The 21,576-nt window shown below is 40.8% G+C and overlaps 1 protein-coding gene across 5 annotated transcripts in view; it reads left to right on the top strand.

Moving 5' to 3' along the window:
- The window catches only part of LOC139755026 (paired box protein Pax-2-B-like), a 504,237-nt gene that overhangs the window by 389,103 nt on the left and 93,558 nt on the right, over positions 1-21,576 (top strand). For all 5 annotated transcript variants that reach the window (XM_071672966.1, XM_071672968.1, XM_071672964.1 and 2 more), the window contains one exon: positions 10,586-10,980. In XM_071672966.1, coding sequence (XP_071529067.1) covers positions 10,893-10,980 — 88 coding nt within the window. In that variant the 5' untranslated portion in view covers positions 10,586-10,892. The remainder of the gene's footprint in view (positions 1-10,585; positions 10,981-21,576) is intronic.

Raw genomic sequence — 21,576 nt, 5'->3', positions numbered from 1 at the left:
GCCTGCAGAACTTTCTGGTGAGTTCCTGATTAAGATGTACTTTATGCTATTGCTTGTGCTGAAGGGAACATTTACATTAAAGGATTTAAGGAACATGGGAAGCAATGTAAATTTGTACCAAAAGGGAGAACTAAAAGATCCTTGGTGTCAAGGGGAGGTTTGAGTTTAAGTCTATAAGATTATTTCTTTGCCAACATAAGGAACTTATCAATGAGTATCTTTTCCAGTGTATATATCTATCTATCCTATTTATTTATCTATCTATCTATCTATCTATCTATCTATCTATCTATCTATATATATATATATATATATATATATATATATATATATATATATATATATATATATATATATATATATATATATATATATATATATATATATATTATCCCTGGGGATAGGGGATTAAGAATACTTCCCACGTATTCCCTGCGTGTCGTAGAAGGCGACTAAAAGGGGAGGGAGCGGGGGGCTTGAAATCCTCCCCTCTCGTTTTTTTTTTTTTTTAATTTTCCAAAAGAAGGAACAGAGGGGGCCAGGTGAGGATATTCCAAAAAAGGCCCAGTCCTCTGTTCTTAACGCTACCTCGCCAACGCGGGAAATGGCAAATAGTTTAAAAGAAAGAAAAAAGATATATATATATATATATATTCTTTTTTTTTTTTTATACTTTGTCGCTGTCTCCCGCGTTTGCGAGGTAGCGCAAGGAAACAGACGAAAGAAATGGCCCAACCCCCCCCCATACACATGTATATACATACGTCCACACACGCAAATATACATACCTACACAGCTTTCCATGGTTTACCCCAGACGCTTCACATGCCTTGATTCAATCCACTGACAGCACGTCAGCCCCGGTATACCACATCGCTCCAATTCACTCTGTTCCTTGCCCTCCTTTCACCCTCCTGCATGTTCAGGCCCCGATCACACAAAATCTTCTTCACTCCATCTTTCCACCTCCAATTTGGTCTCCCTCTTCTCCTTGTTCCCTCCACCTCCGACACATATATCCTCTTGGTCAATCTTTCCTCACTCATCCTCTCCATGTGCCCAAACCACTTCAAAACACCCTCTTCTGCTCTCTCAACCACGCTCTTTTTATTTCCACACATCTCTCTTACCCTTACGTTACTCACTCGATCAAACCACCTCACACCACACATTGTCCTCAAACATCTCATTTCCAGCACATCCATCCTCCTGCGCACAACTCTATCCATAGCCCACGCCTCGCAACCATACAACATTGTTGGAACCACTATTCCTTCAAACATACCCATTTTTACTTTCCGAGATAATGTTCTCGACTTCCACACATTCTTCAAGGCCCCCAGAATTTTCGCCCCCTCCCCCACCCTATGATCCACTTCCGCTTCCATGGTTCCATCCGCTGCCAGATCCACTCCCAGATATCTAAAACACTTCACTTCCTCCAGTTTTTCTCCATTCAAACTCACCTCCCAATTGACTTGACCCTCAACCCTACTGTACCTAATAACCTTGCTCTTATTCACATTTACTCTTAACTTTCTTCTTCCACACACTTCACCAAACTCAGTCACCAGCTTCTGCAGTTTCACACATGAATCAGCCACCAGCGCTGTATCATCAGCGAACAACAACTGACTCACTTCCCAAGCTCTCTCATCCCCAACAGACTTATATATATATATATATATATACACATATATATATATATTATATATATATATATATATGTATATATATATATATATATATATATATATATATATATATATATATATATATATATATATATATATATATATATATGTATATATATATATATATATATATATATATATATATATATATATATATATATATGATTACCCCAGAATCTCTTCTGAAGGCTTTTGCACCCTAAGGCTGAGCTACTTTCAGCAGCTTCTTTGGAGCATGACGTTCTTTGACGTGAATGTACTCGCAGTGATACTGCCTTGACAAAGGTATACCCTCGAGCAGTTAGGCAGAATTCAATATATATATATATATATATATATATATATATATATATATATATATATATATATATATATATATATATATATATATATATGATTATTATCTTGAAAGATACGAATACCACTTTCACTTAACAACCAAGGAAGTAGGCTATATCAAGACCATTCAGTAGCAGTTGTTATGGGCTGAGTTGATTTACTAGTTAAGGTCAGGCGGTGGCGCTCCAGACCATCCGGGAGAAGGAAGTGTTAATTATTATAGCCTTGTCTTGTGCACATGAAGTGATTTATGACTGTTTCAGGGCCCATTTGTTCTCATATTGTTGCAACACTGTTCTCACTAACACTGACGCTTTGATGGCTCAGAAAAATATGCTTGACATGAAAATCAAGGAAAATTTAGATTCTTTGTTTGGAGATACAGTTTAGGAAAAGTAGCAGCGTGTGGGGTATGTAAGAGGGAAGGCGAAGGTGAGAAGAGCAGTGCATTAAGATACTGGAGGTGAAGAGCATGATTACAGAGTATGGTGCCTGGAGGCAAGGAGGAAGGGGAACTGTGACTGGAGGTACTGAAATTGGAGAGAGAAGGAGGGGTGGGACCTGTGAATGTAGATACTGAAGGTGGAGGAGGGCAGATGGAGCTAGAGCGGTGAGTGGACCCGCCCATGGTGAAGGGCGGAAGGAGGTGGAGTGGTGAATGGATGTTCTTGAGATGAAGGTCCCGCCTCCTTCCTTCCTTTTATATCTCTAACTCTTCAGAGAATTTCATATACAAAGAAATACAAATAACAACATTCCATTGGAATATAACGAATCTGTTTGTGACAGTGGAGGAGATCAGAATGAGGATAGTGTGGTAGGAACAGAATGGCAGAAAAAGACGCCTTAAGGTGATTAAGATGTATACCTTAAAGTGATATAAGGCTCGTCACCTTCTTCTTCTGCTGGATTTCCTTACAAGCTGAGTCGCAAATTTTCTCTCACGACGCCAACAATGTTTTGAAACACACTGGATTACCTTATTTAAGTCGCAACAGCCTACCATTGGCACAATTTCACAACAATATCAAACATTATCCTGACATGAGAGCCTACCAGTGGTGTGATATAAAGATAATGGCACGCTATTATAAGATAAACCATTGTCATGACGTCAAATTCTAGCGTTGATGTGACGTCTGAGGCGACCATGATACTGAGGAGCTGGCGTTCAGACCTCAGAAGAACAGGGAAGCTTGCACTCCCTGAACACACGACCACAAGCATGTTGATGGCCCTTCCATGACTCAGCTCTGAGTCACCGAATACGCAAGTGTGTGTGTGTGTGTGTGTGTGTGTGTGTGTGTGTGTGTGTGTGTGCGAGCGTGCGCGCATGTGTACTGTTATGTGAGTCTTTTTCCTTGTCTGTTTTGTGAGTCATTTCTTTTCCATTTCTTTGCCAGTGATTTCTTCAAACCAATACTCTCTGTCAGTTTCCTTATACGTGTTATCATGTCCTCGCTATACAATTTCCAGGGTTACCTGGTCATAAACAGAAGAAAAAAGAGAAGGAAAAAAAAATGTACCGTTGTCTCGCGATTTCTCACGCCATATCTCCCAGCTCGGCGGGGAATCCAACATCAGGGAACGTTCATCTCTGGACGAAGGTGGAGACTTAGATACCACAGAGCAGCATGAGAAAGAAAACGGAAATAAATAAGTTAACAGTGTAGAGGAAGCAAGTGGCAATAAAGACTAAAAGATTATCTATCATGAATTAAGAGGAAGGCTTATTGAATGAAAAATTAGTATTGCTGTGATAACGTGGGACTGATGGATGCCAGAGAGTTAAAGAAACCCTGAAGATGATGCTATACTGAAGGACCAAAAAGAAAATAACGAGCTAAGGAAGAAATCACCAGGGGTCAACCCACACCTCACTTTCCATGAGCCCAGTCATCCATCATCTTCCAGTCGGCTTTCATTGCTACTGAATGGACCAACGCGCTGCAATAATAATCATAACCAGCCTCCAACACACGACAGTCCGCCTGTCCATCTGACAACACACCAACACTGACAGAACGAGGAAATGATTAATACTTAGTGAGGCTCGACAAGTTCCTGGATATCAAGAACTGGACAGCATCTCTGCTTAAACTCCTGTTTTGTTGAGTCACAAATAAAACGTGAACTTCCCACACTCGCACGAACACCTCTACTTCTACCAGGTGATATTTAAGCCAGTTTCCAGTATGGTGCTACAAGATGATGAGGATAAAACTGTTTTCAGCGTATGTGGTCCAAACCAGGTCCTGTAAATACCCTAATATTGCCCTCATTCTCAGTAAGCATTAGAAAAGCCAATGCCACCATGTGACGAAAGTGGAGTTAAGTCGAAAATCATATCTAGAACATAACAAAAGCATCCCCTAGCAGCAGGGTGCACCTCGGGAGGCGGCGTATTACACAACTATCCCACTGAAAGCCATTATTTACCCACTGTTATCTTAGGGAATATCCATAAAAGTTATTAATCTTAAAGAACAGGAGGTGGGTTTTTGTGGAGTGCTCTACGCCTTCTTCTTTAAACTTTGCATTTATAACTGACATCCTGGCGTTAACCCTTCCGTTGAAACAGCCATATATAAGGCCATTTAATTATTACTTAAATGATATAAGAGACGGAAGGTTGCCACTACATCATGATATAGTTAAGGTTGCGAAAGAGAGACGCAATCTTGGGAACAGGTGTGCTCTAGCGTTGTGATATAAGCAAGTTAGGCTAAGCACGTCCAAATATGGACACTGATAAGGTAGAGGAGCAACGGTCCGTTCACCCAGACATATTGTGCACAAGTGTCTGCCATCTCTGCAGCAGCCTCCTCCGCCTCTCTGGTCACTCTCGCACCACCACCACCACATCCGTTAGTGCGGTGTGACTTAATGCTGATATATACAAGTCACCGCAGAGTCTGGGCTGTGAAATTCAACAGTTCATTTACCCACGTTTATTTCCTCCTATTTTTAGGTGTTCCGCGGCAGTGACAGCACCGTTATCAAGAGGTGAATGTTCCCGTGGTTAACTGTCACAGATGAGGATGAGAGATCTTCCTCTGATTTCGAAGGATGAAAAGTGTGGAACGTCTTCGAAGTGAGGACTGAGGAATATACACGTGGGTACACTTTTTATTTTCGTACTTGCTTGCCTATCCAACAAGAGCGAGATAGTGGCAGGAATAGACAAGAGGAGCTTCAGGGAAATATTCTTTCACAACTTCTGTTTCTACTTTTTTTTTTTATTAGAATACGATAAAGTTGGGAAAGATTGTTAGCACCTCGCTCCAGCCCCTTCTGCGACGTGCACGTGATACATATTTGAGTAGTATATTCTCAACTTTATCCACAGGGACCAGAAATATCAAATTATGATAATAATGATAATAATAGTAATGATACTGATAATAACAATCATGATAATGATAAGAAATAAAGAGCTCATAGAATTTCGGAAAAGAAAAAATATTAGCTGAGGAGAGAAACTCTTCTTCGATGACACTTTGAAATATTTTCTCCCCTTATTTCTTTTTTCTTTTCAATTTGTCTATTTGAATACAAAACAAAAGTACACAAAATTTTCGTAAGGGAAGAAATGCATACAAATATGAACTGTATTTTCAGATGTATCGCAACCGTACAAACTTATAACAGTAGTTATAACAGTAGTTTTTTTTTTTTTTTTTAAACCATTCGCCATTTCCCGCATTAGCGAGGTAGCGCTAAGAACAGAGGACTGGGCCTTTTTTGGAATATCCTCACCTGGCCCCCCTCTGTTCCTTCTTTTGGAAAATTTAAAAAAAAAACGAGAGGGGAGGAATTCCAGCCCCCCGCTCCCTCCCCTTTTAGTCGCCTTCTACGACACGCAGGGAATACGTGGGAAGTATTCTTAAACCCCTGTCCCCAGGGATAATAACAGTAGTTGTAACAGTAGTTATAACAGTAGTTATAACAGTAGTTATAAACCATAAATAGTTCAGCTTTTCAAGTTCCTCTGAGGAGAGAGGGACGTGAGATGTCAATGCAGCTTGCATAATCTTACTTTTGAATAGCTACGTTAAGACGGTGAAGTGGAAAACTACTTGCTCTCTGGCCCATAGTTCCTAGTATCAGCCACGACCCGAGGCCCTTGAGCATCTTAAAAGGCCTTCATCCCCCAGTGCGGTTTTAAGTTCATATATATACAGGGATAGGGGAGAAAGAATACTTCCCACGTATTCTCTGCATATCGCAAAAGGCGACTAAAAGGGTAGGGAGCGGTGGGCTGGAAATCATCCCTTCCAGTTTTTACTTTTCCAAAAGAAGGACCAGAGAAGGGGACCAAGTGAGGATTTTCCCTCCTAGGCTCGGTCCTTTGATCTTAACGCTACCTCGCTAACGCGGAAAATGGCGAATATGTATGAAAGTGAAAAAGGAATATATATATATATATATATATATATATATATATATATATATATATATATATATATATATATATATATATAAGCTTAAAACCACACTTCATGGATGAGTTATTTTCCAATCCAAGACAGATTCGATTTTCTCATTTGGAATTACATAAGGAGGAGACAACCAAGTTACATATATACACCTAAAAAAGATTTACCCGTTACCCATATATTCATAAATATATTCCTATGAGTCCACGGAGAAAATGAAACACGATCACACGCACAATTGTGATCATTTCCATCATATATATATATATATATATATATATATATATATATATATATATATATATATATATATATATATTATCCCTGGGGATAGGGGAGAAAGAATACTTCCCACGTATTCCCTGCGTGTCGTAGAAGGCGACTAAAAGGGGAGGGAGCGGATGGCTGGAAATCCTCCCCTCTCGTTTTTTTTTTTAATTTTCCAAAAGAAGGAACAGAGAAGGGGGCCAGGTGAGGATTTTCCCTCTAAGGCCCAGTCCTATGTTCTTAACGCTACCTCGCAAACGCGGGAAATGGCGAATAGTATGAAAAAAAAAAAAAAAATATATATATATATATATATATATATATACATATGTGTGTGTGTGTGTGTATATAATTTTTTTTTTTTTTATTCAAACATGCACACCATTTCCCGCGTGAGCGAAGTAGCATCAAGAACAGAAGACAGAGCCTTGTAGGGAAAATTTCTCACTTGACTCCTTGCTTCGTTCCTTATTTTGGCAAGCAATGCAGGAAGGGAGGATTTCTAGCCACCCACTCTCGCCCCTCTTAGTAGCCTTTTACGACACGCAGGGAATACTTGGGCATTATTCTTTTTGTGCTATTTCCCGTGGACTCATAGGAATATATATATATATATATATATATATATATATATATATATATATATATATATATATATATATATATATAAATCCCTGGGGATAAGGGAGAAAGAATACTTCCCACGTATTCCCCGCGTGTCGTAGAAGACGACTAAAAGGGGAGGGAGCGGGGGGCTGGAAATCCTCCCCTCTTTTTTTTTTTTTTTAATTTTCCAAAAGATGGAACAGAGAAGGGGGCCAGGTGAGGATATTCCCTTAGAGGCCCAGTCCTTGCTAATGCGGGAAATGGCGAATAGTTTGAAAGAAAAGAAAGATATATATATATATATATATATATATATATATATATATATATATATATATATATATATATATATATATATATATATATATATATTGTTCGTCTTGACATAAGTGAGTAATAATATACAATACTGTGTTCATATATGAATATAGCAATATACCTATAATACTACTGTCCTTCATAAACCATACATCAGCAATACTTTCCTGCATATCATATGCCATTTGAAAATATGATTCATAATATGAGATAATGATTAGTTCTGTAGTCCAGCCGCTTTGAGTCGCCCATGTAACCCCGTTTTATACCTGGGGTCGTGGGGTCCGATACGCCTCGGTGGGTGGCCCTGATTCCGAACTCAGGGCTTCTGCTGCCGGTGCGTCATAACGGACGATCATAGTGTACCTGGGTAGGGACCAAACTGGTGCGTCATAACGGACAGATCATAGTGTACCTGGGTAGGGACCGAACTGGGGCGTCATAACGGACAGATCATAGTGTACCTGGGTAGGGACCGAACTGGGGCGTCATAACGGATGATCATAGTGTACCTGGGTAGGGACCGAACTGGTGCGTCATAACGGACGATCATAGTGTACCTGGGTAGGGACCGAACTGGTGCATAATAACGGATGATCGTAGTGTACCTGGGTAGAGACCGAACTGGTGCGTCATAAGGGACAGATCATAGTGTACCTGGGTAGGGACCGAACTGGTGCGTCATAAGGGACAGATCATAGTGTACCTGGGTAGGGACCGAACTGGAGACATCGGGACTTGTAAGATTTGGCATATGGGATATTTACTAAAAGATTCTCACACGATACCTAAACAAATTTGTTTATGTGCTAAACATATATTGTGTAAATTCGCTTTACAGTTTTCGACCTCACTAGTGGAATGCGAATACCTCAAGAACGTCTCCAATTGCTTTCAGATAGTGGGTGTTGCCTTGAGATGTTATACTAATCACAGTGGAAGAGAGAACCGTTTGGAAGGGGCTATGTTCATTTCGTATCCACATTCTTTTCCTATCACCTTTCCCTCCATAAAGAGTAAGTTGATTATTTCGCCTTTAATCCCTCATCTTTTTGATAACTCATCGCGAGACTTATGAGACGCTGGTGCAAGAAACCTTAATAAGTCAAATAGAAAAATGAAAATATAATCATGTTGATAATCACAAGTTCATCAAGTGATGAAGCTGGATGTCACTGGGCCTCATGCATCTAAACATTAGTTAATCTCTGCTACAGTTTGCATGATGCTGTTCAGCTGTACAGTGTTGTTCTCGCATCTGGGGAAGTTCTGCCTCTGTGTATATCTTGTTGGCAGAGTCGAGGTCAGAACAGTCCGACTTATCAACTCTCTCAAAATGACCTCGTAAGTTGACCCACTTGTCCTGTGGCGCAGTATTAGTTCTCTTTCCCTCTTTAATAGATATAACTTTGTTTCAGCTCCTAAACAGTGGCTGCTTTTGTGTCTCATTCATTAGTAAGAATGCATGATACTAGGCAAAGCACTGCGCGGCAAAGTTACTGTATAGATGTTAGCAATTCATTAGCTGTCATGATGTTTGTAAAATCAACGTCCTGATGTGTTTTTAAGATTCCCATTTTTTTTTTTTTTTACAAAACTCTTACCTTATGATTTCCTCTTTTCACCTTAATTTTCTATTCCTGGAACTCATTTTCTTCTTTACATTTTACTGTAAGTCCACACGCAAAGAGGTCAACCTGGGTTTCCTGGTGTCTCAAGTGACACTCCACGTGACAAGGGTTGTCCTGTGTAGCACGGGATTATCCATGTAACAAGGGTTACACCCTTGTTGATTGCGGTGCTCCGCGTGGAAAGTGTTGCACCCGTGGTTGCTCGATTTACCACAAGGAGATTGTATACCAAGGATGATCCTATGTATTTTGGGGTACTTCATGTGTCTAAGGTTTCCCCATATGCCCAAAGCTGCCCAGTGTAATACATATTACCTTGGGTGATATATTAGCCTCCTAATCACGGATTATTTACTTCTGGAGATTAAAAGCAGTTGCCTTCATAATCTTGACTGATCAGAGAATGATTTTGGACAGGCCTCCGTTCTCCTTACCATACAGCCTTAAACCCCAAACTCACCTTACTCCTTGCTGAAGCTAATCCAACAAAGTTACCTCACCCAGCATCATCAAGTTAGATTCACTAAGCCACGGACTTCATGTCCTCGTGTGGGAACTTGATGGTGATAGGGGTCGTGATGGGCATTTACGGAGGCTTTGTAGACATGAATGTGACGGGAAGACAATTTCTGTTTTGGATAATGGGGAAACCATCGGCTGTCTTCAGGTTAGCTGTGGATTATACAGCAATAAAAGCCAGGACAGAAGTTCCTGGACCTACGAGGGCTCCGAGGTCAAGCAGTATTATGAGATGGTAAAAAAGGAGGATGCTGGAGGAGGAGGAGGAAGATGGCAGTGGTCGCAGTGGCTCTGAGTTGCGTGTAGGTAACTACCGACTTTCGCTGAGCACAAGATATGGAATCGCGGGACCGTGATGCGTTTTGAGCTGGGATGTATGATTTAGACCAATGTGGATATGTTTATGTTATATTGAACTACGATTTCTTTTCTAATGTAGATGATGGAGAGGGGAAACCAAGTGAGGTGGTAGTTTTGGTTGGTTCTCATTGTCTTACTCTCACAAGGCCTTGAATTGCAGATGATTTTGTTTCTTTATGATTGCCAGTAAAGAAAATGAAGTGCTTTTCGTACGCGAAGTAGACTCCCTTACTTTTCAAAGAGATGCAAGACACTAGAATCATAAAGGATCATCTAATCATCTTTCCATGTCCTCGGGTCATAGGAACTTATGTGCTTCGTGTGAAGATATATAACTGTAAAGTGGTTACGTATATACTGGGCTGTAACCTACACGTATGATATATAATATGGATAAAATATTTCCTTACAGGTGGTGAATGGCCAGGTGCGAGGCAGACACAAGTCCAGTAATCTGTTGCCGACAAGACTCGTTTACCCTGCCGGGAACTCCTGCCAAGGCCATCTACCTATGTCAGTGTCTCCGTAGATGAGCCACCTCCATCACTAGCGCCAGCCGCTGAGTTGGAATTATACATCTATGCCCTCCTGCCGTCCTTGATTTCTGGCTCCACATCTAGCAGTGTCCTGAGTGCAACACAGAGGGTCCTCACTTGAGCCCTCGCTCTGCTGTTCCTGTTGTAAGCGTGGCAGAAGAAGAGGAAGAAGAAGCGCCCTTCATGATTATCATGGATATTCCGCCGCCTCCCGCTCCCCAGCCACAGACCATCATGCAGCAGCCTAGCCCAGAGGACGCCAAGAAAAAACGTGAGTATTCAAGCCCCAGTCGACCATTTCAGTGTTGTCTTTCTGTGCTGCACCTTGCACTCTTGCCCTGTGGTTATATGGATGCTGATGTAGTTGGTATGTTTATACTAAATATCATCCGGGAAAATATTTCTATACTCTTTGGTGGATCACTTGATCAGCGATTACAGCATGGTTTTGACGATATCGTAATGTCTAACAAATCTGTCTCATTTCTGTTACGATGTAATTGACATGCGGTTAATGTAATCTCTTCCAATTTTTATTGAATTCCCGCATTAAAGATTATTAGCAGAAGTTGAGTCACATGGTACACGGGGGTATACTTCGGTGATTAGTTGTCAAACTTCAGGACGATTAGAAGCAACAAGAGGCACCGTAGGGATCAGCCTTAGGATCAGATATAAATATATATATTAATATATATATATCTATGATTATTTTAGATTCCCTTTCTGAATGGGTCCTCGTGTTACCCCAAGACCTCTTTCCCAGCAGCTTTTGCAGCTCAAAGTCTGCGATGCGCTCAACTGCCGGGATAAGATAGCCTTCTTTGAAGCGAGAGGTTCTTTGACGAGACTTTGCTCTGAATCGTCAACTGATGAAGAACGCAGCCATGTCAAAGTGAGTTTCCACTCGCGGTGCAACCCCAAGCAGGCGGCGTCTGGTGACGCTGGAGATAGTTCTTCATATATATATATATATATATATATATATATATATATATATATATATATATATATATATATATACATATATGACAGTGATAACGAACTTCTTTACGCGATATTAACAAATTTTCAGACGATAAGAAGCTGTGAATGTAGCACAACATTGACTGAACTTCTGCAGCTGCAAAACTCTGATGACATATGGCTAGATGACTTCAACTACCTCACCTTAGGAAAGAGAACGACTTCAGTTAATCATATTCGAACTCATAGATACTATGCCCTGCGTCGATTTAAACGCCATTGCCTTTTCGCTATATTTCATGAAACCCAATCGTCGTAAATTCCTTCCTGCCCATTAGTTCCTCCCTATTCACAGTCTATACAAACTCATTTCCATGGTAAGATTCTTGCTTGCCTAAGATCTACATAGTCTTAGATCAAATAAGCACCCGAGACCTTCAGCTGAAGACCCGTCTAAATGAAACGCTCGAGACCTCGCTTATGCTCTACCCAGAGACTGGACAAAGACGTTACCAGGTATTGTTCAGAAGCAACTAATTCGTGAGCAAGTGATTACCGTAATTACCTGCTTTAGGGTAACTATTAGGCTCGGTTGAAAGTAAAGCGCTCTAAATGCTTTTTACTAATAAACTTTAATTGATACCTACGAGAACATGTTTTTTTCTCTATATCTTCATCTACACTGCAACTAACACGTCCAACCTCACATTCACATCTGTCTAATTTATGGCTTGTTTTTGGCTCAGTAACAGTAGGGGTGTGAGTAAAAAGGTTCCTTCTCGTGTAGAAGCGCCAAGCTCAGTCAGACCTTGAGTATATTTGCTCTGTTACACTTCCTATACAGAAATGATTTCCCCTGCATTGTCTAGAAACACGTTTACCAGTGCATTGACTTGAGAGTCTGCCAATGTCTTGAGGGTTACAAAGAAAGAATGGCTTTGATGTTAGCTAAATACAGTACAAGGATTCATTGCATCGTGAGGACTTAGTCTCTTTCTCGCTCTGTGGACCAGGTATATAACAAAGCAAAAGTAGATTCAAAAGTGCACTGTTCTTCATATTCATCATTGGTATTCTATGCAGTATTTAGAGAGGAATGATTCTCCATTCCTTCATGATCAATTGTAAAAACTATCGATGTTAAAATCAAGCTCGAAATTTAGGTATTAGTTCGAAATGATGATCAGTGGTAAGAATCATCAGAAACTCTAGCAAAAACCTGAGATGATCCAGTCAAGCATGGATCATGGCGTAGATACAAAGAACCCTATGTATAAGAAACACATTCAAAAGTGCCGTAGTTTCTATAATTCCTATAATTTTTCAGTACCCCTTCACCTATGGGCCTCGGGGTTGATGCCTTACAGTCATTCTTTTCATGAATACTATTGCCCTACTGTATCCAGCTAAATGGTATTTTGAATCATGCTTCCATCCTTTAAGGTTAGATATGAAAGTAGCAAGGTCCCATGGTCGCCTCACGATTCTCCAAATTACCGTCATCAGTCCCTAAAGATCTGGCCAGAATTCATCCATCCATGAAGCTCAGTGAAGCGATATCGAGATGATTAAAAAGATCATGTGAAGGTTTGGCTTTATGAAAGCTTTGCATTCTAAAGCCAACACTACTCTAGCACGCAACACCCCACTTCATCAACGTCAGCCACAAAAAGCACTCATTATTGTTATAAATGCTAGAAATGAATCAGACTGCCTAGAACCATTACTGGACATATAACAGTCGTCACAAGACATACACTCTAATGGCTTGCTGTAACCCATCAGCTTTGAGATTAAGTCATCTTAACAGTGAGCATGAAGTGCAAAATACAACTCTTCCTTGAGGCAGAGCTTTTGAATCATTTATTTTCAAGAAAGAGTAATTATTTACGGAAGCCGTCGATAACTATTGGCGCAGACGAGACTTCACTCAGTCCATGTGATTACGCTAAATATGCACCTCTCTCTCTCTCTCTCTCTCTCTCTCTCTCTCTCTCTCTCTCTCTCTCTCTCTCTGTCTCTCTCTCTCTGTCTCTCTCTCTCTCTCTCTCTCTCTCTCTCTCTCTCTCTCTCTCTCTCTCTCTCTCTCTCTCTGTATATATATATATATATATATATATATATATATATATATATATATATATATATATATATATATATATAAGTATATATATATATATATATATATATATATATATATATATATATATATATATAATCTTTATGTGTGTGTTGCCGGCCTCCGTATACTAGAGGGCACACTACAGTGTGAGGTCACCTTGGCCATGGCTCTATCATCATCATTGGACGGAGAAGAATATATCTTTGTCAAAGATATTTTTCCTCCGGAAGAGTCCATTATTTCCCCACTACGGTGAACAAAAAAAAAAAAAAAAAAAAATCGGCACCAGAACTGCAAAAGTAGTAGGAAATGGGTCCTGAGGTTAATGATACTCTTTTTTGTTTGTTTTTTGTCACCGTTTCCCGACAGAGTGAAATTATGTCAGGAACAGATGGATAATCTCCTCACTGACTCACATCACTCAAGTAGCTCTCAAGTATACTGAAAGTAAAATCCCCATCTACAGTCAATCCCCAAACGCCATTCCGTGATTCCCCTTAACGCTTCATGTTTTCTGGTCTAACCACCTAACAACACGTCCCCTCACCCGCCATGCCACAGTACTCCATTTCGTTCTCTCATGTGAACACCTTCTCCCCTCCTGAATATTCAGACCCAGATATCTCAAAGCCTCTTTCATTCCATCCTCCCACCTCCTCCTCAGTCACCCTCTCCCTCTTCCACCCTCTTTAGACACGTATTTCATCTAAATCATTCAATCTTGGCACATCCTTTCCTTGAGTCCAAAGCTTTTCAGCACATCCTGGTCAACTTCCGCAATCAATTTCGTGTTACAACGCATCTCTTTTTCACCCTGTCTTTCCTTGCTTAATCAGTTTATTTCACACCATATAATCTCCGCTGGTGTTTCATTTTCAACAAGTCTACCTTTCTCCGTTCGCCTGCATTCATGGATCAAGAGACCGTTCATACAACATTGTGATGTGCATTCTACTTTGATATCCTGTTTCTATCAATATGTACAGTTTTCTTTCTCTCTCTGATTTCCGTTTTTTAAGATAACCTCGTTCAGTCCCATCAGGTCATCCGTACCTCGTATACACTACCATGCACTGTGCCTTCAGACATACTCATCTTCCCCATAACGGATACTCATCTTTACTCCCACACACTTCTCAAAACACCCAGGACCTTAGTCCCTTCTGCCATGCTGTGACTCCACTGTGCCCTCCCTGGTTCCACGTACTGCTAAGTCCACTCAAAGGTACCTAAACCATTCCGCTTTCTCCATATATGCATATACTCGAACTGAAATGTTCGGGGACACTATGTGGTATGAAGAGGGATAACTGAGTCACAAATATATGGTAAGAGATAGGTGCATGTTTGAGAGGGCTAAAAGTGTGCTGAAATGGTTTTGACATATGGAAAGGATAAGCGAGAAGTTGACAGATAGGGCAGACGTGCCAGGAGTGGAGACAAGGACAAGGGAGAAACCGAGGAAGAGATGTAAGAATGGAGTGAGAGATGCTTCAGGTGATCGGGCCCTGAATGAATAAGAGGGTGTGAGGCATGAATTGGTGCGATGTGGTATATATGGGGCAACGTGCTTTCAGTGGACTTAACTAAGGCATATAAATCGGTCAGAGACCGCTGAAAGGTCTGCGGGGCATGGCTGTAGATAGTGGGCTCTGGTTTCCATGCATTAAACATGAGAGCTAGGGAGCGGATGTATGTAAATAAGGCCATTCTCCGTCTGTTCTTGGTGTTTTGTATATATATATATATATATATATATATATATATATATATATATATATATATATATATCACACTTTTCTCTCTCTTATGCTGTAATCTAATAGAGGGGTCGGGAGAAAGGTGTAGACTTGCATGTAAGACCTCTGAATTACAATGCAAATCTTGATGCTACGAATATATAAAGCAGGACACTTACTAGAAATTGACGATTAGCTATCTCTCCTCATGACTTTAAGTCTTAACATTATCCAAACATTTGCTACATGACCAGCATTTGCATTTTCCTGACTAACTGAATAGTGCTGAGGGGGACATTACAAACATTCAGCAGTAACACAGCAAGTTGTGTACCCGCATCCCTAGCTTCAACGCAGATGCCTGTAACGTTTCACCATATATAACTTCCTAGGTAACGAGCAGTGTTCATTTCGGAGTTCTGAATAACAAACATGATGATGCCAAAGCTATAAATTCCACTCTGATGACAGCCATGAAAATTTCTGTATGGTCATTCTGTCTGTAGGATATAGCTAGATATGCAGCTTATGAGTTCTTGGATTCATTGCCGTGAAGTTCTGTGGTCAATGGCACCCACCAATTCAAATTGTTCACCTACGCCTGAGACTCTTGATCAGACAGTGAGCTAAATTTTCACTTATGAAAATAGAAAGATAATTCATACTGATACATAAATTTTGATTATAATATTCGACATAGGGAGTTATTACCAGCATATGTATTAATGATCACTCGCATTCTTAATCTCAGAGATCATTGTGTCGATGTCTATACCTCAATTCTCAATGTGCACTACATAGACAGCGTTGTTCTTCTCATAACCTTACTGGGATTCCTTAGTATGGCTTGCCTAATCGGTATATACATCTCTGTGCCTCAGAGTATCAGAAGTTAAGCCATTCAAGAAAGCAAGACCACTAAGGAACAGCACCCATCCAGAGATGGGGTTTTGATACCGCACTAACAATAGCTTAATGAAAGCGAGGCTTTTCATTTTCGGTTCGGAGCTAGTGGAAGTACATCGTAAAAACATACTCGAGAAGTAGGGACCCTTATCATATAACGTCTGCTTAGGAACTGCACACGTAACTGCTTTTGATGTGCAACTAAATAGAAAAAGTATGTTGTTGGTTTCCTCGTACAGTATCCGAAGCAAAGACGCCAAAAGACAGTTCTCTTTCCAGTCAACTGTTGTAGTTCACGAGACAACATAATCCATGTCCAAACGTTGTTATGTCACGAGCAGTAGTAATTGATGCTTATCAAAACAAGTGGAAGGTGGCGACTGTAAGGTCTCATCGGGGCACATGTCGTGGTGGCTTACAAAGAAATCCTTAAATCCCCAGTTCTTAAAAGGAAATCATCGGTTATTTTGATTATCTGTGTAATCAATTGCTTTAACTTAGGTAATGCTGTTTATCAATGTATCAGTGTCAATGTGCTTTTGATACTCATTCATTCACTGTAACTGAGGAAGTCACATTTTCAGCAGGTCCATTATGGCAATCAGATGACAATATGTTATTCAACATACCGATGGTCATATTCCCGTTCATAGGGGAAGAAACTGCAACGTGACTCCGTTGTTAGTGAACGTCCTGCATGACAAGTGACAGCATCAGCCTATGATGTTATCAGGTTCTTGTATTGCATCATCATTTACAGCCAAGAGTAGGAGATTTATGTAAGGGATACAGTGCGGGCAGAAGACAGAGCAGTTTTGGTATTACTATCACAGTTGAGCGCGTCAGATAGTGTCAACAGTTACACTGTTGTATTGGAGCAGCTGCGACAAGTATATCTGCACTAATTCTGCGGTTGGGGGATAACGATGGTTAGGATGCATAAGAGAGATGAGCAATATAAAGCATAGCGGGAGGAAGAGGAAGAATATCGATTTTTGTAATGCGGTGTGAAGTGTGAAGGTATCAAATGAGCATAATGCATGTGGAAGGTGTGGCTAGTTATGCAGCGCATATCAAGGCAAATGTGTTCAGAAAGAATATGTGTATAGCTTCGTAGATTTAAGGAGATGGGCTGTGTAGAGCAATGGGGAAAGAAGAAAAGGAATAGAGATTACGCAAGGGAGGTTGCTTAGGTTGTGTGTAGCAGAAGAGATGTGTACTATGGCGGGATGTGCAAAGGTGAGTAGCAAGGTTGTGTTGAGCAAGGGAGAGGGAGAAAGGACGGATGTAGATTGTGCCAGGCAAAATTATCTAAGTGTACAGCTGGGTCCGTCCTTAGGTAGGGGGAGCAATCGGCGGTGAAGTATAGAGTAAAAAGTGGCAATCCTTTCAAGAGGAATTATACATACCACTGTAGAGGAGGGTGTGGCGATGTGTTATGGAAATGTGACGGTGCGTTTTGATGATGGTTGTGAATGTGTTGCAGAGGAGGATCTTACGGCGTGTTGCTGGAGAGGCTCTTACGGTGTGTTGCAGATATAGGTGTATCAGCGTCTTTTGGGCTATGATGTGACAGTGTTACGGTTAATGATATTTTACGGATATAAGTGTGACACTCCTCGATAGGAGGCTACTGGCAACGTGAACTACAGCGAGTGTGATAGTGATGTGAAAGAAAGCATGACGGAGTGATGCGGAGGTGTGAAACTCCTGAAAGCAAGAAAGCAACGGAATATTGTGAGGAAGACTAGGACAGTGTGGGCAAGATATGTCTCGGCAAAGACAATGTGAGGGACGATATGGTAAACATATGCAAGGTTATGCGACGCGGCGGCATCAGTTTAAGACGCTCTCTCTCCCGTGAATTACTGTGGAAAAATGAAAATGAGGTCAGAACCTGCAAAGGAATGTCTGACATAAGTGACGTCCACTAGAAGGTCTGAAATTAGTAAGCGGTATCCGCTTACCCTCGACCCTAAATGCTAACCACAACGCTACGTGTCTGTGTGTGTGTGTGTGCTTTATATTCTGATGAGTTTAACTATAGTGTACATCTTCTGTCTCTGATCTATTCTACTTACTTATGTATATCGCATATCAGATGCTTCTTATATGTTCTATCTTTATTTACTAATATAATCTCATCTCTTCTTCCTTTATTTTCTTTCTATTTTGACCTGCCTTCTCTTCCTTCCTCTACCCGATCTATGCCCTGGGCTGATATTCTGGCGAAAGTTTCCCTCCACTAGCACGTCTTTCTCATCCACCTACCGTCATTCGTCCACCTACCGTCCAGGTCCATTCTGCAGTCCTGTACCCTCATTCACGTCACTTTCCGCCGTGTTGTACCCCCTCCATGGACGCTTCCAACCAAGTGATTGCCTACATCTCTTCCTACTCCCGAACCTCTTAACACTCACTCACCTGAAGAAGCTAAAAAAAGGTGAAGAGAATACGTGATGTTTGAAGTTATTCCTTCACCCTCTCCCTGGTGATGGTATGTTCATATACCGACTGCTCACTGCTTACTTGTATTACGCCATCTGACCAAAACGAAGGCAGAACCACGATGGTAATCTGACGAGAAGTGAACATTGTTTCGTACCGACAAGGCTACTGTTACCAAGGATGAATGATAGTTTTCTCCCCAGTTTATCTTGGAATCATAATGCATCAAGAGAGTAATATGTTATATGAGTCATTTAGCTGTGGAAGATGAGCTTTTATGATATGATTGTTAGGGAAAGAGCATATATTTTCTTACCATGAGAGCTTTGGAAGTATCATGTATTCATTTAGTTATATTCCTGGCGTAAAATTGCTAATATATGAGCCTGATCTATGGTATTGATATGACCAGACACCTGGGTGCTCATTGCGAAAGAAAATGATTCCCTGTTGCCCAAAGTCGAGACCTGGATTTTCATCAGTGCCGCAAGAGCAGTGAACCCACTATTATATATTCAAATTAGAGGAAAGTTAGATGAGAAAAAGGGAGCAATGAATTACTTAACGCTTGATTTTGACCGGGATCAGAACAGTCATTCTTGACTTGAGGAATTAGACCGATTTGATGCTTAGTATTCAAGTCGACGTTGCAGGTACTGGAGGCAGGAGCTCATTCCTCAAAGGCCTGACCAAGTACCCTAGAGACTTAATTGAACCAATCTCTTTTGCATATGAAAGCGCAAGACTGGTCGGCTAATATCGGTCCCTGGCTTGAATAAAGCCGTAAGCATTCATTAGTAATTCAATTTCGGCAATGTAATGGCGCTACGTTTCTATTAGGTGCCGTACGGGTATAATTTGGCCATATAAAATCCAGGGTCAGCCCTCAGACCCTAATCATTATTTCATCATATCATCTACAAAGGCCATGTCATTACCTGGCTGGTGGGAGCAATCCTTCAACTCAAATGACGGAGAAAAGCAATATGATCACCCTTCATGTTTAATACAATCTACATCAGTCACTGAATATCAGTGGTGACCAAGGGCTGCATAAGGTGCGTTTCAGCGATACATGGTGTAGGCTGACCATTCACAGCCCGAGTTTACAACCGTATATAAGCGTAATTACCGTAATGGCTGATCAGGTGAAGACGGTTAATCTTAAGTGTGTGATGATCAGCATATGTGTAGTCAACACGTAATAAGACAAAACACACAGCTTGCTGACCAAGACCTAGAAACACTGGAATCCTTGTCATAACTTTGTTAAATTAGCTTTGCGTTGATCCATTAGAAATATTTCTTGGTATCGGCGACTGTGTCCCTCGAACTCTGTTGCATCAAGACATAGTGATAATTGTTTCCAGTGAATGTAGTCACTTCTTTGTACTTACAATAAAATTTTGCTACAAGGCCGGGCTATCTCGTAGGGCTAGCCGCAGGAAAACCTATTCACAAGGAACAATTTTTGTGAGTTTTTGACATCATGTTACGTTTCCTCTTGTGTTATATGTGAGATGGAGAGACTGAGTACGTTTGTAGACTGAAAGTCAGCAGCCCATAAGTGATGGTGAGGCGGAGAGAATGGAGCCAAAGTAGTGTAACTTGACCGCCAGTGAAATGCTTGCACCCCGTGCAGCCGTAGCTAACGCTCAGAGTGAGTTAGTGGTATTTTAACATCTTTGGCATTCCAAAGAGAGCTGAAAGAGGATGTCATCTGTCCATTCATCTATCAACCTATGTACATTATGCTTCTAATAAAAGTAATTTGATTCTCATTTCCATAAGACGGATAAAAAGCAAGCAAGTGTTCACTTACTCACCTTTTCTAGACTTATCTTTTCATACCCCAGTGGCCGACAAAGGGCAGGGGCGCCCAGTTCTCTTAGGCATACTTGTCACCTTGGTACTGTGGATGAAACAATAAAAAATTAACGGAAGATCTCATTAGCACCTTAATACCCGAACCTCTATTTGAGAGGTTAACAATTTGGAAATTACGAAAATATCAACTGATTAGGATTTTGAAATGAACACAATGAACATTAGAGAATCAATTGCCGGGATACATCGACAAAGTATTAAATCATACATGGTTTCATAAGTGCTAATTGATATAAACGATGAATAAGCTAAACATAAACATAAACATCATTAAGAACAGTGAACCTATGTTATAATTCTCCATTTTTTCATTTATTGAAATTTGTGTTTCCCAAAAGTGATTATACAAGTTTTGAACTGAATACATCCCTCCTCCTACGTCAGTACTGAGATAATCCACAAAACAACCTCACCGACATCTAATGTCTCTCCATACATTACATGTAATCTTTTCCTTTACTTCCTCTTCCCAAAACGACAGTTCAGGGCCAAGGGTTTGGTCATTAATCCGTAAATCAGAATCACCTGTCCTGCCTCAGAACACAGCACTGCAGTAGACCTCCCCACTAAAAGGTACTCGCACTAAGCCAAGACTGTTTCCAGGCCGACCGGCCGTTCCCCGCTGGATAATAAGTTGCCACTGCCGACGTGGTGATAGATGGCGCTCTAATGCTCGTGGCCTCGTATGTGGTCTCTTGATAGTGGAAAATCTTAATGCAAATCTGGGCGCCGCGGCGCGTTGGTGGTCCGCCTGGTTGAGGGCTGCCTTGTCTGGTGGCTCTGGGCTGTGGGCGGCCAA

Source organism: Panulirus ornatus, chromosome 18, assembly GCF_036320965.1.
Source record: "Panulirus ornatus isolate Po-2019 chromosome 18, ASM3632096v1, whole genome shotgun sequence".
NCBI classification, from domain to species: Eukaryota; Metazoa; Arthropoda; class Malacostraca; order Decapoda; family Palinuridae; genus Panulirus; species Panulirus ornatus.
Note: the sequence above shows the minus strand (reverse complement) of the source record. Positions and strands in the feature narration are given on the sequence as shown.